Source organism: Aspergillus puulaauensis, chromosome 7 (genome assembly GCF_016861865.1).
Source record: "Aspergillus puulaauensis MK2 DNA, chromosome 7, nearly complete sequence".
NCBI classification, from domain to species: Eukaryota; Fungi; Ascomycota; class Eurotiomycetes; order Eurotiales; family Aspergillaceae; genus Aspergillus; species Aspergillus puulaauensis.
In genome coordinates, this window is record NC_054863.1 from 1,964,318 (window position 1) to 1,978,850 (window position 14,533).

General features: G+C 50.4%; 6 protein-coding genes across 6 annotated transcripts; 4 read left to right on the plus strand and 2 right to left on the minus strand.

Annotated features, from left to right (window-relative positions):
• Positions 1 to 286: 286 nt before the first annotated feature.
• APUU_70728A (SANT/Myb-like DNA-binding domain-containing protein) lies at positions 287 to 1,986 on the minus strand (the record flags this gene model as incomplete). Its single annotated transcript, XM_041695632.1, has 6 exons — positions 287 to 328; positions 395 to 478; positions 535 to 567; positions 620 to 667; positions 738 to 1,098; positions 1,973 to 1,986. The coding sequence occupies 6 exons, from the start codon at positions 1,984 to 1,986 to the stop codon at positions 287 to 289; spliced, it is 582 nt and encodes a 193-aa protein (XP_041561344.1).
• A 2,057-nt stretch (positions 1,987 to 4,043) lies between these two features.
• Positions 4,044 to 5,084, plus strand: APUU_70729S (ER lumen protein-retaining receptor; the record flags this gene model as incomplete). The annotated part of the gene is made up of 3 exons (XM_041695633.1): positions 4,044 to 4,140; positions 4,198 to 4,481; positions 4,542 to 5,084. 3 exons carry the CDS (start codon positions 4,044 to 4,046, stop codon positions 5,082 to 5,084), a joined length of 924 nt encoding a protein of 307 aa, XP_041561345.1.
• Positions 5,085 to 7,889: 2,805 nt separating this feature from the next.
• Positions 7,890 to 9,235, plus strand: APUU_70730S (uncharacterized protein; the record flags this gene model as incomplete). The annotated part of the gene is made up of 3 exons (XM_041695635.1): positions 7,890 to 8,753; positions 8,866 to 8,931; positions 8,993 to 9,235. The coding sequence occupies 3 exons, from the start codon at positions 7,890 to 7,892 to the stop codon at positions 9,233 to 9,235; spliced, it is 1,173 nt and encodes a 390-aa protein (XP_041561346.1).
• Positions 9,236 to 10,664: 1,429 nt separating this feature from the next.
• Positions 10,665 to 12,006, minus strand: DOM34 (putative translation factor pelota; the record flags this gene model as incomplete). The annotated part of the gene is made up of 3 exons (XM_041695636.1): positions 10,665 to 11,309; positions 11,379 to 11,870; positions 11,929 to 12,006. The coding sequence occupies 3 exons, from the start codon at positions 12,004 to 12,006 to the stop codon at positions 10,665 to 10,667; spliced, it is 1,215 nt and encodes a 404-aa protein (XP_041561347.1).
• Positions 12,007 to 12,421: 415 nt separating this feature from the next.
• APUU_70732S (uncharacterized protein) lies at positions 12,422 to 13,150 on the plus strand (the record flags this gene model as incomplete). The annotated part of the gene is made up of 1 exon (XM_041695637.1): positions 12,422 to 13,150. The coding sequence occupies one exon, from the start codon at positions 12,422 to 12,424 to the stop codon at positions 13,148 to 13,150; it is 729 nt and encodes a 242-aa protein (XP_041561348.1).
• A 444-nt stretch (positions 13,151 to 13,594) lies between these two features.
• On the plus strand, positions 13,595 to 14,438 carry APUU_70733S (alpha/beta fold hydrolase; the record flags this gene model as incomplete). Its single annotated transcript, XM_041695638.1, has 2 exons — positions 13,595 to 14,027; positions 14,074 to 14,438. The coding sequence occupies 2 exons, from the start codon at positions 13,595 to 13,597 to the stop codon at positions 14,436 to 14,438; spliced, it is 798 nt and encodes a 265-aa protein (XP_041561349.1).
• Positions 14,439 to 14,533: the final 95 nt, after the last annotated feature.

Consider the following 14,533-nt stretch of genomic DNA (forward strand, 5'->3'; position numbering starts at 1 on the left):
CATCCTAGCATCAAACATGCGTGCTAATTAAAGCGACCCAGATTGCCAATATCTGCAAATATTCCGAGAATTCCCAAACCCTGGTATGACCAGGTCAAGCAAAGCCAAGTGAAAACAGTGAGGGAACAGGTAAAGTCGACGGAACGATGCCGGGAAATTTTCGCCTAGACGTTGCAAATTGCGACTGGAAAGCTGGTTGTGAGAAGCAACGCTACAGATTCAAAAGAACAGGGGGATCCAAAAGAGCATCGCGATGGTCGTTACGTCGTCAGCGGTCGTTTGATTTCTAAGTATCCTTGAAATGCTCCTTTGCGTATTGCTCGCACGCCTGGAATTTACAAGTTAGGCGCTGAGACCATCCAAGCTATGCCCGACACGAGCTTTGGTTGCTCACCTTGGCCGGCTTTCCAACTTTCTGACCGATAAATTTCCATTTGTTCGCCTCATATTCCTTGATGGCGTCTCGGAGGGCTATCGACTGGTAATAATTAGAACCAGTCTGCAAATGACCATATTCGGGAATCATTAACTAACCTCGTCTTCTGCAAACTCTGCATAATGCATGTCCTATGTGGATGTCAACAAACTAACCGTCCGTTGTATAGTTGTTCAAACACACCTTATACCAATGCTTCTTCACACTACCCTCAGTTCGGTTAGGGAAAGTCTGAACCATCATCAGTGAATCAAATTCTACACGTAGAGCACGAACTGCAACAGGCATGTGTGTTACGAACTTTGGCGATCTCACTCCAGCTGCGACCAGCATCACGCATCGTCTTCAACCTCTGTTCCTCCTCTGCAGTCCACGGAGTGTTGGTTCTTCCCTTTTTCCTTGGGGTGGCATCTGGCGCTGCAGCCACAGGGTCATCTCCAGGCGTGGTGGCCATTGTTGCCGATGAGCCCTGTGGGGGAGAGGAACGACGTTTACGCGGATTCGACGCGGGAACCTGATTTGGGGGCATAGGATTGCCCTCGTACGAAGTTATGCGTTGAAAGGGCTGGATTTGCTGTTGTTTCTGTTGTTGCTGGGGTAGGAGTTGCTGTTGTGAAGTGGGAGAAGCAGAGGTTTTGACTCGCTTAGAAGCTGAAGCTGACCTGAAGGGCGAAGGAGAGAAGAGTAACACCGAGTTAGTAAAGAATTTCCAACATGTAATGAGAAGAAAACTCCAGCCGCAGGCAATTCAAAGGGACACCAAGAGTGAAATATTTGTGAGAATGAATGAGAATGAAGAAGCAAAGAGGAGGACTCAAAAAGTATGTGCGTGTGTATATAGGTTATATATATATATATATGGGGACATAGTAGTATACAGATGTATATATACCACGGATGTATATATGCTCCCAACGGAGTCAGAGAACAAGTGAATAGGCTTTGGGGCTTGGGCATCACTAGACCCCCGTGGAGAACGAAGATGGAACTTACGACATATTAGACGATGTGCAAGCTTCCCAATCACGTTGCGCCGGCTCATCTGTACATACACATGATTAGGAGATTAGCAAGCCTGCCGCTCAAGAACGGTCCGGGGAGATTGGCCTGTCAAGTCGCTGAAGACGAGCCTTCTGTTACACCAAAAAGTGACGATGACACGGGCACATCCCACAGCGTGGAAGTAGTGCTGCAAGCTGAAGGGAAAGCGACCAGACAGAGGGGCGGGTGTGATGAGGGTGTTACATGCATGTATGTAAATGGTTGGCAGCGGCAGACGTGAGGCCAGACGGAGATTCGAGGGGCGACCCTCGATCAGGAGCGGGGAAAAGAAGGAAGGAATAACAGAAAGGGTTGGAGGAGTAAGAGGAGGGGCAAACAGAACAATAAGTATCAACAGGCTTCGGCACAGTCACAAGTTGACCTTCTCAGCACCTTAGGATACAAAGGCTGTAATAGTACGTGCTGCGGGAGCAATGAGGGCGCGATGTTCTTGTCTGAGTAGGGTGAACGAGAAAAGGGACAAGAAAAACTTACTGATCAAGGTTCATGGCTGGGTTGGTGGTCTGCGAGTCTGTCTAGAAAAGATGGGGAAAATGCAGGAGCAGGATGACTGGATGTACGAGGCAAGTCGCCGATACTCTACAGAAACTCAGAAAAGAGACGTCAAAGGATGAAGAGAAAGGACGCGGCGGGTATAGCAATGTAACGCGGAGAAGAAAATGAAAGAAAAAGGAAGCGAGACCAGCTCAGAAACTTGGACCTGCCAGTGCCAGGTGCCAGCCCAATCCCACCGTCTCCAGATGACGCTTGCTTTTTCTTCCTCTCCTCAGCGGCATGTTGACTCGTTGCTGCACGCCAACCCAAGGCCAAAGCCAAAGGCAGCGCAAAAGGAAACAAGACGGAAATTAAAAACGAGCAGTCTCCTGATTGGGCCCTGCGTTATGCTTTCTCTCGCTCTCGATTTTCGTCAGCGGGTGATTTTCACGTCAGATCTAGACGCTTTTAGAGTTGGAGCAAATGCCATCTGTTCATCGGCCATCAGACGATGGATAAATCCCCGTCCCGCCTCGTTGCTTATTACGCTCGCTTCGACAGTCGGCCTCCATGCTGCTTAGCACAGCACATCCCTCTAGTGGAGCCGGCAGTGGGGGGACTTGGAAGAGCCTGGGCCCTAGTATAGAAAGGCCATCGAGTGGTCCAACTGCCGTCGCAAAGACTGCCCCAGCAGCAGAAAAGAATCGGGTGACTGTCAGACAAACTCACGGACTGGCACGAGCGACGCCAGCAGGACTCCTTGATCCGGAAGTCGGACTTGGCGGTGTCTCGAGAGCGCGAGAGGCGAGCGTATGGAACGATGATAACGCTGGCTGTTCCTTGCTGTCCCTGTTAGAGACATCGAAGCGGGGTAGCCGATTGCACTACAAGTATAACGATCTTGAGTGGCCGAACGGAGGGAAACGGGCAAAACCGCTTCAGCAACAGACAGGCCTTGTGAGTGGTTCAGAGTGCATCTTATTTTTCCCCCATCGCAGTCACAGTCTCTGGTTGGGCGAGCTGGCGCTTTTAAGTAGGTAGTCTGTAAACTCCCAAAGTGAAACCCCTCCGAGATAAAAGGTCCGTCTCCTTGCAAGGTCAATATACTTGAGTCAACTTGCAGGTGTGGGCAGGGCTTGGTTACTCCTAGTGCAGATCGGCCATTTCCGGAAGCCCTCTTGGTCGAGTGCAGGGTATTCATATTTTGAAGAGAACTAAGTCTGGTTGTGCTGTTCGTGAGTTGTTGTCGGAGGGCTGCCGATGATACGTCAGGCCCGGGTGCTTGGGATGCCGAGTCTCTTTGCTTTTGCCGGTTCCTCGTCGCGCCCTAAATCATGAAGTCTTTAGCAAAACATCTTACGATTTTTTTGGGACGACGGCGTTTTTGACCGGATGTGTTCAACCCATGCCTACTTTGCCCACGGATTCACAACCATGAACAACTGCCAGTGCCCGCTGCCAACTGCGACTAGGAAGTCCACTAGGAAAGTCCACCCACGGCTGTCATGGACTATTCCATTTTCGGACAGAGATCACCACGAACCAGCTGACGTCATCTGTTTCACGTGATGCACACGCGGCCCTGCGAGAGCTTGACAGGTAACCTCAAAAGCAGAGCGAGCCAAAGCGTGTCTCGAGCACTCGTGTAAGGCTACACCTTGCAGTGTCCTTTCAAGGCCAAAACCCCATTCAATTGTTGTACAAGACGAGTCAGTGCTTCCCGTTGCTGATCTAGATAGCTGAAGTTGAGCTTATCAACGGTTCCGACGTCTCCACCCAAGCTTCGTTCCATTTCCGTTCCGCCGTCTTGCTTGCTGCCCGGGTCTGCACGCTTTCACCTCTTCGCGTCGTTGATATCCATCATCCTTGAACGCCGCGTCAATATCGTCTCTATAGCGTACTTCTTACGGTGCAACTGTCTAAAACCCTGCGATCGAGTCGCTGGAAGACCCAGGCAACGCGCAACAAGAGCCCCTCCCGGTCAGCTGTCGATGGTACAAGCTTGAGGCAAGCTTGTCTGGTCGTCTGAATAACCTCTTGACATTACGATATTAGACCTTGCTAGCGCATCATGTCGTTCACTGTCCCGCGTGTCCTTGCGGACATCACTCACCTTGCCTCGAAATGTGTCCTTATTTGGACCATTCATAGAAACAAGAGCGCTGAAGGTACTTGTGGCACGCATGCTATTTCCAACAGCTGGCTAATAGAGTGATGACTCGCAGGTGTTTCCCTCTTAACTCAGATGCTATATACTTTGGTCTTCCTTACGCGCTACACTGATCTGCTTCGCCATGGCGGTTGGACAGAGCCTTATAACGTCATTTTCAAGTTCTTCTATTTTATATCATCATTCTATACTATATTTTTGATGATGAGGGTGTTTCCTCGAACCCGCGAGACGGAAAGAGCGTGGAAAATGGCCTTGATCTCTGTCGGAGTTTGCCTCGTACTCTCGCCCATTGTGATTCCCATTTTCGGTAAATATCCTGCATTGTGGTTTGAAGAGGTGAGTTTGACTGCTGCGCCTTTTTTTCTCCAGACGTTAACTGTGGCCCCGAATAACTAGATTCTATGGACGTTCTCTATAATACTGGAATCGGTTTGTGTTCTTCCGCAACTGTTGCTTCTTCGCCAGACTACCGTCCCCACTGTTATCAATTCATACTATCTTCTGATGCTGGGATCTTACCGAGCATTTTACATAATAAACTGGTTCGTCCGGGGAGTCGGCGGTGACCACAATGTGAGCTGGATCTCGGTTATCTTCGGAGTCGTCCAGACCGCATTCTATATCGACTTTGCCTGGGTCTACTATACTCGCCAACGCGTGAAGCTCCGGAATGGAGGAGTTGTGGATTCGGAAGATTACCGGAACAGTTATATTGTCAACAAGGTGTTCAACATTAGACGGCGAAGAAGTGAGGATGAGGAAGAGCAGAGACTCCACGGCGAGGACGATGACAGTGGCGAGCATCAGCCAACGAATAACCGTTGGGGTGCGCGGGGAATTTCCGTCTCGGCCGACGATACATTAGAAGGCCAGCACAACGAGCGCTCTTTGGCGACGGATCATGATGCGGAGGGATTCGCGGAAGATGAACGCCGCTAGCTATTCTACACATAACGGGGAGACTACGCGATCGCTGGCTGTGCCAGTTGACCAGGCACGGTCCTCCCCTCACATATGCTGAGCATCCCACATATATGAATTTAAATATAGATATGCGATATTGAATTATCTTCTGGAGGGTAGGTGGTGAATCCTGGCAACTTGTTGAGTCGGCAGTCAGACAGACCTAAATATAAACTTGGTGAAGTCATAAGCCTGGAGTTATGAAGCAATTGTACGGAGTAGTTGTCGAGTTGTGGACGGTTGTTGTCTCGTAGAACATTTGTTTTGGCCCGTCTGAGCCATTGCTGCGCCAGGGCATAGCCACGATAGAAGGATGAGAATAATGGGGACATCAGGAACAAGATAATCACAATAATTACACCACTAAGGACGGGTCGATAGAGGTAATTTGAATCAGGGGCCGTTTGAGGCCACTAAGGCCAGAAAATATGCCTGACGAAGAGAAAACTGCCTTGTTCATTTTTAGACGACGTCGACAAATGACGGCTTCGGGTCGTCCGGCTGGGTGCAGGAAGCTCAGACCGGATTACTATACTCTAATTTAGCCCGCTATTGTTTCATGAGCTTAGCATCTTGCATTCGCCGGTCCCTGCGCCGCTCATCGTCGGGTCCGACGATTAATCGACGATTAATCGACAATTATTGTTTGATGTAGTTGTATTATTTTGGTCGACGACCACGTGCATACAGATCACGTGCACCCAGATCTCGGTTGAGAGAAGCGACGGACATCCCGTCACGATCGCTGGCTTTGTCTCTAATCAACCGAGGAGCCCTGCCATCATGTTCTCCGCTTCAGTTTTTGGGGATCGAATGATAAATTTACCTGAATACGACGTGCCCCACCGCCATGAACTGTGTCCATGACATTCCAACCTTAGGCGCCGGGCTCGCCGCCAGCTCGTGCCCCTCTCTTATCCATTGGAGACTGTTGCTCGAAAATCCTTAGAGGACCGCCTCCTCGAGTCGCCAGCCGCGTAGTCAGCCACTGTCCATGGATACACGTGGTCGTTGTTGGATGTGGAATTGTGGATGCATGTCACCCGGAGGAACTGAGAAGGAACCCAGTTTACTTCCAAAGTCTAAGTCTGCGCAGACCCTTGCTTCTAGTTCTCCCACCCAGGCTACTTGAATACTGACAGCTTGGACCGGAGTATGTAGATAGTTACGTCTTACTGGGGTCCGTGAATAAGAAATAAAAATAAAAATAAAAATGCCAAAACATCCATGGCTGAATACGGAGTATGAAGCACTAAATTGGAGTGTTCCACCAACGCTCTTAGCCTCCTACGCTCCATCTTCTCGCCCCAGGCGATGGCAGCCACAGCTCGCACTCCTGCGAGTCGCAAAGACTTGTGAGGCCCACGATGCGCTCCGCCAACCACAGGACCCAGACAGGGCGTTTAATTGCGTTCATTTATGGTTCGATCCTCGTCGAGGAGATGCGGCCCTGCCACGCTAAACCGAGTTAATCCTAGGCGGTGCATCCCTATCCACATGGGGTTTACAGCCGCAATAAGAAAAGAAGCACGCCTTGATCGGATCAACCACGGGTCCACGAGCAACGACTGGCTTACTCTCGAGTTTTGGACTCTTTTCGAAGCTTCTTTCAAAACTTCCGTTTGGTCTTGTGCGCTGGCTACGCGCATTGCCAAGAATCCCAGACGTCCTGCGCTGCAGTCCTTATAATGAAACCAAGATTTCCCGCCTTCCACTGCGGTTTTTGGGGGCTACAAGCCTCCAAGGCCACCACCCCCAAGTTCTCTTTGTTGTAGCTTGTCAACTTATCAAGTGCTAAACGCTACTGTGGTAGTCGTCGGTTCTACATTTATCTTTTCATCGCCGTTGGGATTACGCCCCGGATGATCTACGTTCGTACATTCAAAGCCCTTTGTCGTAAAAGCTTCCGCGTGCTGCTCCTAGTAGTCCAGACTGGAGCCGGTAACCTCTTTTTGTCGAGTTAGCGCTAACCAGGCGATGCTCATTTGGCCTTACGGCCGCTAATCCTGTACCTTGGTCTCCTCGCTTCGCCATTGACTCCTCTTTCAAGGTTCCCACCCCTGGAGATCCGGAGCCCTGGGACTTCGATCGGTCCAGTCTTGGCCCTTGTCAAGAATGGGCGCAGTGGGCCTTGAAAAATAATATGCAGAGTCTGAGCCCCGAGGATTGGGGGCTAGATTCCAGCTAGTACCTTTTCTAATTCTCATCTCATTGTGCAAGCTGCAAATGGCCCGTCGTCCCTCTTAGAAAAGCTAGCTGCCCCGGTATTGTTGGGCGCTTAAATGCAGACACCATCTTCCATCCTAGGCCTCTTGTTTGGAGAAGGTTCATGTGGCACGGTAATGGTCGGCGGTACTCATCACACATTTTCGTGCTCTGTGGGCCTGTTGTTGAAACAAGAGCTTCATGCTGGCTTTGCCTCGCAAGGCATTCTGGCTTCGTTGATATCGTCGACTCGAGTATATGAACGTCCACGGCGCCGCTACTAAGGATTCTCTTCTATCTCTATCCTCGACTGCGCTCATGAAGAAAGTGTTCTGTTGAAATCCATATACCTTATTCGAACAACGAATCAGCTCAACACCCGGCGTCAAGGTGTCCGAAGACTTCATATCTTGTAATCCCCTCAACCTCGATTCATTCGTCGAATATCTACACTTTGCCGCCCTATACACAGGCCTCCCTGCTGTCTGTTTCATAAAGTGTTTCATTGTCTTCTCTTGGTCCACCAACGAACATTCTCTCCGGCGCTTCCAGCCATACTCTGATTGACTCCTTTCTATGTTTTGTCAGTCCGCGAGCGGAGACTACAGACCAATGTCGTTTGGACAGGGTGGTTGCAACCCAAACGAAGCAATGGAGGAATTCTACGGGGGCATCAACGCACATTGGCCGGTGATGGAGCGTGTAAGCATAACCCAAGCAGCTACAGAGCATACCTTGTCCGCGAAAACCTATACTAACAACCCTTGGTTCCACCACGCACAGTCCCCCTACGGACCAGTCACTCATCCATACAATGCATCAGCATACCAAAATCCCGCCATCCTCACACCAATCAGCCTCCCGGACAGCTCGTACGCCCACGCCCACACCCGCACCAGCCCAGTCCTCAGCAACCACTCCCAACAACAAGAATACCAATACCCCGTCTCCGACTCTGCCATCGCCCACCATGGCCTGGGCATTACCACCCCTTTCCCCAGCGAACTCACGCGGGACGCGAGCTTCGGCCTGGGCATCGCACCGACTAGCTACACCAGCTTACGAGAAGAAACCATCTCCCCACAGCCTTCATTACCACGGCGGCGTCAACGTCGAGACTCCAGACAGCCCGCACCGCATAACCCACCAGTCCAAATCCTCCCAAACCCACATGGAGTACAGCTCCTAGAACAGCAACGACGCCAAAGTTACGGCGACCCCAACACACAGCGGCCTCGGGCCCCTGGGCGTGGGCGTAGAGATCCGCAAGCCGAGGAGGAAGACGCCTTCGTCGAAGGCCTCCGTGAGCAGAACCTCTCGTGGCGAACCATCCGAGATATGTTCCGCGAGAGGTACAACAAGGATGCGACGGAGGCGCGCCTGCAAATGCGGCAGGTACGGAGGCGCAAGGAGCGACTGGCACGCTGGGATGAGCATGATGTGCGTGAGTGTACCGTGGCAAGTTTGGGTTAGACTGCTCTGTTTTTATTTTATTTTTTGAAGGGCAGGAATTCTGGCTGTGTATGGTTCCGCTAACGATGGAGTATTCCAGGTTCGAATGCTCTTACGCGCTAGACATTATTGGGAGCAGGAGAAGTACAGGCTTATTGCACAGAAGGTGAGCACTCATAGATCTATTAGCTATGGCAAGGCTCGTCAGCTAACAATCTTTATTCTAGATGGCGGAGTTAGGAGCTACAACTACATTTACAGCAGAACAATGTGAAGCTCAATTAGATTACATTGATGCACAGGAGCGCGAACGGGAAGAGCGAGAAAGAGAAGAGCAGGACAACGCTCAACAATCACATACGACAGAACCTCGACGCAAACGACGGCGAACAGAAACGAAAGAAACTGGAGAGAAAGCACCTCAAAAAAAGACACCCCGAGGGAAAAAGAAAACAAAGACGGGGACATAACTTCCATTGCGATCCGCATTGCAATATGTTGTTTTTTTATTTTCATAGACCTGTTTAATTATTTACTCATATTTCCTTTTGGGCGCATTGTTTCTAGCCTTGATCTTGTTGGGACCTGGAAGATTGCATGGATGCGAAATTGCGAATGATGCGTACATTTTTTGCATAGTTGGGATTTGATTCTGGGCTGCTTTTACCACATTTTGCCTTGCCTTGCATAATTTGCTTGATTCACAATATACCCATGCCGTCCGCTCGTTACTATATCACTGACTCGCAACAATACACTTACTTGAGAATATACACTTTATGATCAACCCTTTAATCAAACCGCTCACAAAGAAACCTAGACTAGAAACCAAACTTTGAATTCGACCCAAGGAACCAAACCCAACCAAGACACCAGTGCAGGTTCCTGGCAAGCCACAATCCTTGCTAGGAGTCCTTCGAAACTTGCCGGTCCCTGAACGGCGCGCTTGGCGACACGGCACTCATTTCCGCCCATATCAATCAATGGAACTTTTTAAATATTAATGAATCATATGTACGTATTGAAAAATGCACTATGCAACGACTAAGTACCATTCTCTGGCCCGTGTCCGGTTTTTAATTTCCTCAATAATCCTGTCGCCTTTAACGCTCGGAGGTCTAGACTGGTCTCAAGGTTCCAACTCCATGTCTATCAATACCAATGGGGAATGCCGGGGTTCCGCGGGTTAGAAGTCCTGAATAAGGAACGGTGAACGGTTTTTGAGCCGCCGACGAACTGCTCTTTGGGTCCTGCCACTGGGGCTATCCTAGGTACAAGCACCGTACTCCAATTCCCAAACCGGTTGGGTCAAGGGCCAGTGGATACCAAAGGATTGGGGAATGGGGAGACGCGTGGTGCCCCGGTGCCTGGAGTGCTTTCTTGGTCCTGGTTCTTGTTCTTGTTCTGGCCTGGAGAGTTTAGCTTTCGGATCGTAGCAGAGTCCGTTAGTCAGAGTCTATCTTGGAAATTTCGGAAGGCTGAGCTGAGTTTGTTGGGGTTGTTGTTAAATTAAAACGTTCGGCGATCTTCAGATTGGATTTGGAGTCGGGGATTCTCCGAACGAGTCAACGATCGTGCGGACTGCGGACTGCGGGCTGATTTTGGCCCGTTGGATCCTGACTGGATGGTGGAGATCATGCCGCATGGGGGAAATGATGCCTGAGTGTTTGTTGGATGTATGGTAACTATCACTAAGTCCACCCTAGTCTTCGCACTCCGGATTGGTTCGAGGTTTTGTATTTCGCTCATCAATATAACAATGCGCTTACGGTGTCCGATCTCTAGTTACTCAACATACATTAACTATACTTAGAAATTCCGAATGGGTATCACTCTAGTAGGAGGCAGCAATTGAAACAAGAGGGGGGAAATGGAATGAAATAAAAGATTGTTGATCTATCATTCGCTATCCGACTCTAAATCCTCATCGTTGACAGGAAACGTCAAGAGTGCCGCAATGCCCCCCAGCCCATCAAGTCTCTTCCCACTCTCATGCTCAGAACTCAGGACCCGTACTTCACCCCCTGCGACATCTCGCACACGATCTACAAGTGCAACCCACCGCTTCCGCTCTGCCACATCCTGGGACCGGAATAGTCTGTTTGAGATGATGAGCACCCCGCCGCCAGGGCCCACAGCGCCCTGATCAACGGCGTGCTCGACCTCCCGCGGCCCGTAGGTAGCCTTGTTAGTCTCCTTGCGTAGTTGCTCGTTGAAGTCATCCATTAGCTTCGTTTCACGCGCGTGCTTAGTATCGCTGAGGAGTGCTTTTACTGTAGGCGATTGGAGAACTTCTGTTAGCGAGTGGAGGTAGCCTGAGGCGGAGTGGACGACGACGAGAGATGGGAGAAGACGCTTGAGCGCTGGGGTTGTTGTGTTTGCCACAGATTGGATGTGCTTTTGAAAAGCAGCTGCGACGAAACCGGGGGAGGCAAGTAGGACAGGGCGGACAGCGTCGTTAGTCGCCATTGATGTTGAGCTAGTGTTGAATTCCATGTGGCGGAGGAGGGTGTCGAGTGTTGTTTGGTAGAATTTCGTCATGGTCTGTTGCTAGTTAGCACTAAAGAGAACCCCTAGATGTGTTTGTTCCTTGGTCTCTAGGGATCAATGTACCTTGTCATGATCACTTCCGCCAGCCCTCTTTCTCGGAACAGACATCTCAATTTTCTGCTTCAATACCGTCCGGAACTGCCCAATGAAGCATATGTGTGCTATACCTTCCTGCATAACGACGGCTATGGCCTCCGCTCTCCGATTCCCACCCTCATCAACTGCATCCTTCAGCGCCTCGACGGCAACACTATCCCAACCGCTCCCCTCATTATCCGGTCCTGACCCCTTCTCTAGCGTAAACTGCCGATTGAGCTCTAGATCAAGGGTATGATACTGTCCAATTTTGGTATGTGGCGTCTCATTCACAATCTGCCCGCTAACGTGAAGCTGAGAGTTGTGAGGGTCAAAGTCGAGGTTCCTGACTCGGATTTCGAGGGTGAGTCGGACGCGCGAAGAGCTCGTTGAGCCCGTTGATGCGGCGGTTGTTGTTACGCGGCGGATGGCGGTTGCATACAGGAGATCACCAGGGACTATGAGGTTGTATGCGTGCCACTGGTAGTATCACACTGGTGAGAGGGGTTGCTGGGGCTGTCCTGGCGGGGTGACATACCATGTCTTCAGGCTCTTCGGGGATGAGGGAGACGCTGCCGGTGCCATCATATTCGATTTTGTTTTTGACAAGACGCATCTTGGCGATTTTGGGTATATGATAAAGGTGAGGTATATGAGTAATTGACCAAGTGTTGTTGAATCTGGGGAAGGGAGTTGTCTTCAATCACAACTCCGATAATTCTGATGACGATTTTCGGCCTCAGGCAACGAAAGTGCGGGACATGTCCTGAAAAGGCTTATCGTTTGAACTTGCTTATCGATAGGAGTGGGTCTTGATCCCGTAAGTAGACAGTCACGTGTCAGGCCTTGTTGCGCTTTTATTTACCTCCGGCAATCACAGCAGTATATGTTTCCAGGCAACCGCAAGGCAGGCCTCACTGACCTCAATTCACTGCCCTATTTTTATTCCCAGAACTTATACCCCACCTACTCGATGTCTACCCTCTACATTATCTCCCCGACGTAAAATCCGCTATCCCTCCAACATAACAATGCCCGATCAACCGCGAGTGATTCTCGAGAAGTCCCGCACCGTCCGCCGTCGATACCAGCGCAGCAACCAACGGTTTCAATTTACGGCAACCCAGATCGCGCGGATCGAGCGTGAGCAAGACCGAGAACGTCGAGCACAGAAGCTCCGGGACAAGGAGAAGCGGCGCATTCAGGAGAAGAAGAAGAAAGCGGAGAAGGAAGCAAAGGCTCGCGAGGAACGAATCCGTTCCGGTATCCCGGACCCCAATGCGCCTTCTGTACCAGCAAGTCAGCCATTGCTCTTCAATTTTATAAAGAAGACACCATCTGTTCAGCCTGAAAGCCAGGACAGCAAAGAGGAACAGGTCCACACTGATAGTGGTAGTGGCAGTGACACAGAGGTAGCGACTGAGTTTGAAGATGAGGATTTGAGCTTAGAAGATGAAGAGCTGGACTGTATGTTCATGGCTCTTGGTGAGGCGGAAGTATCTGCGGATGCGAATACCGAGGGGACCGGTCTAAAAGACAAAGGGAAAGATGATGACGAATTCTCTGAATGCTCCGCCTTCTACGATGAGGACATTATTAAAGAGCCCGTGTCTGTTTTAGAAGAACAGGTATCAGTTACAACTGTCTTGAGCGGCGATTCCTTCCAAGACGACACGGCAATCCTCCTAGAGGAGTTTGCACCCGAATTTGACCCCGGGGCTAGCTTTGACCAAGAATTAGCTCAGTTGGATGCGACTTGAGAGCTGGATATATATATATATATATATATATATATATATTCACACCACAACCAAGGGGCCTAGTATCTCCGAGAGAGATATACAAACCATGCATGCTTTCCGATCCGTCGGAGCAGTGCGGGTGGGCTTCGGATAGAGAACATCTCCGTGACCCGTCGGGTTAGACGGCAAAGTGTCGGTGATAAATTGAAATATCGCTATCCCGATCATCCGACGGGTGGGAAACTGTAGACGATATTAATGGGCTTGCGGTGAATCTGCCGAAATAGTCGCCATGTTACGATGAGTTGTCGATCGGAAGGAGAGCTGTGGGTTAGGTGGGCATGACGTCGGCATTTGGTATCTTATCTTAGCAGCCTCGATTGTTTTGACCCCAACACCCCGCAACTCTCATCTTAACATCTTCAAGCTGGCAGGCATTCACCTGAATCCAAGACGCCCAAGATGCCGTTCATTTCAGTCAATAACCACCAACTACATTATGCAGACTCCCATCCCGACGGAGCTCCCGCGGGCGGACTCACATTCTTTTTCATCCACGGCTTAGGCTCCTCGCAGAACTACTACTTTCCGGTTCTCCCATTCCTGACGCCAAAGCATCGCTGTATCACCGCGGACACCTACGGTTCCGGCCGCTCTCCGTACACAGACCAATCTGTATCTATCGGATCCATCGCCGTGGATGTGATCGGAGTTCTCGATGCATTGAATGTTCCTCAGGCCGTGGTGGTTGGCCACTCCATGGGCGGGCTAGTCGTGACCCTCTTAGGTTCGGAGCATGCAGACCGTGTGAAGGGAATTGTCGCAATTGGGCCGACTCATCCAACTGAGACTCTGCACTCGGTAATGTCAAAACGCAGTGAAACCGCGGCACAAGGTAAGATCTTTCGGAGGAAAGTTGAAATAACTGCTAACAACAACAGGCGGAATGGAGTCACTGGCGAACAGCATTCCATACCAGGCTACTGGGTCCGCAGCCTCCCATCTAGCTCGTTCGTTCATCCGCGAACTCGTCCTCGGACAGAACCCGAAGGGATATGCGGCGCTATGCCAGGCCATCGCCAACGCGCCCACTATTGATTACTCACTGATAAAAGTACCGTTCTTACTGATTGCTGGGGAGGAAGACAAGTCGGCTAGCATGGAAGGATGTCAGTACATATTTGATCATTTGTCGAGTGAGAACAAGAGGATGGAGGTGTTGAAAGAGGTCGGACACTGGCATTGTATTGAGGCGCCTGACTCGGTTGGAATTGCGATTTCCGAGTTTGTTGGGCAGAGCTATTGAATAGTAATAAATAGATCGACCATCTCTACCACCTGGACTCCGTACCTACGCACACACTTCACTTCCGTAATGCAGTCCATCATACGAGCTTCTAT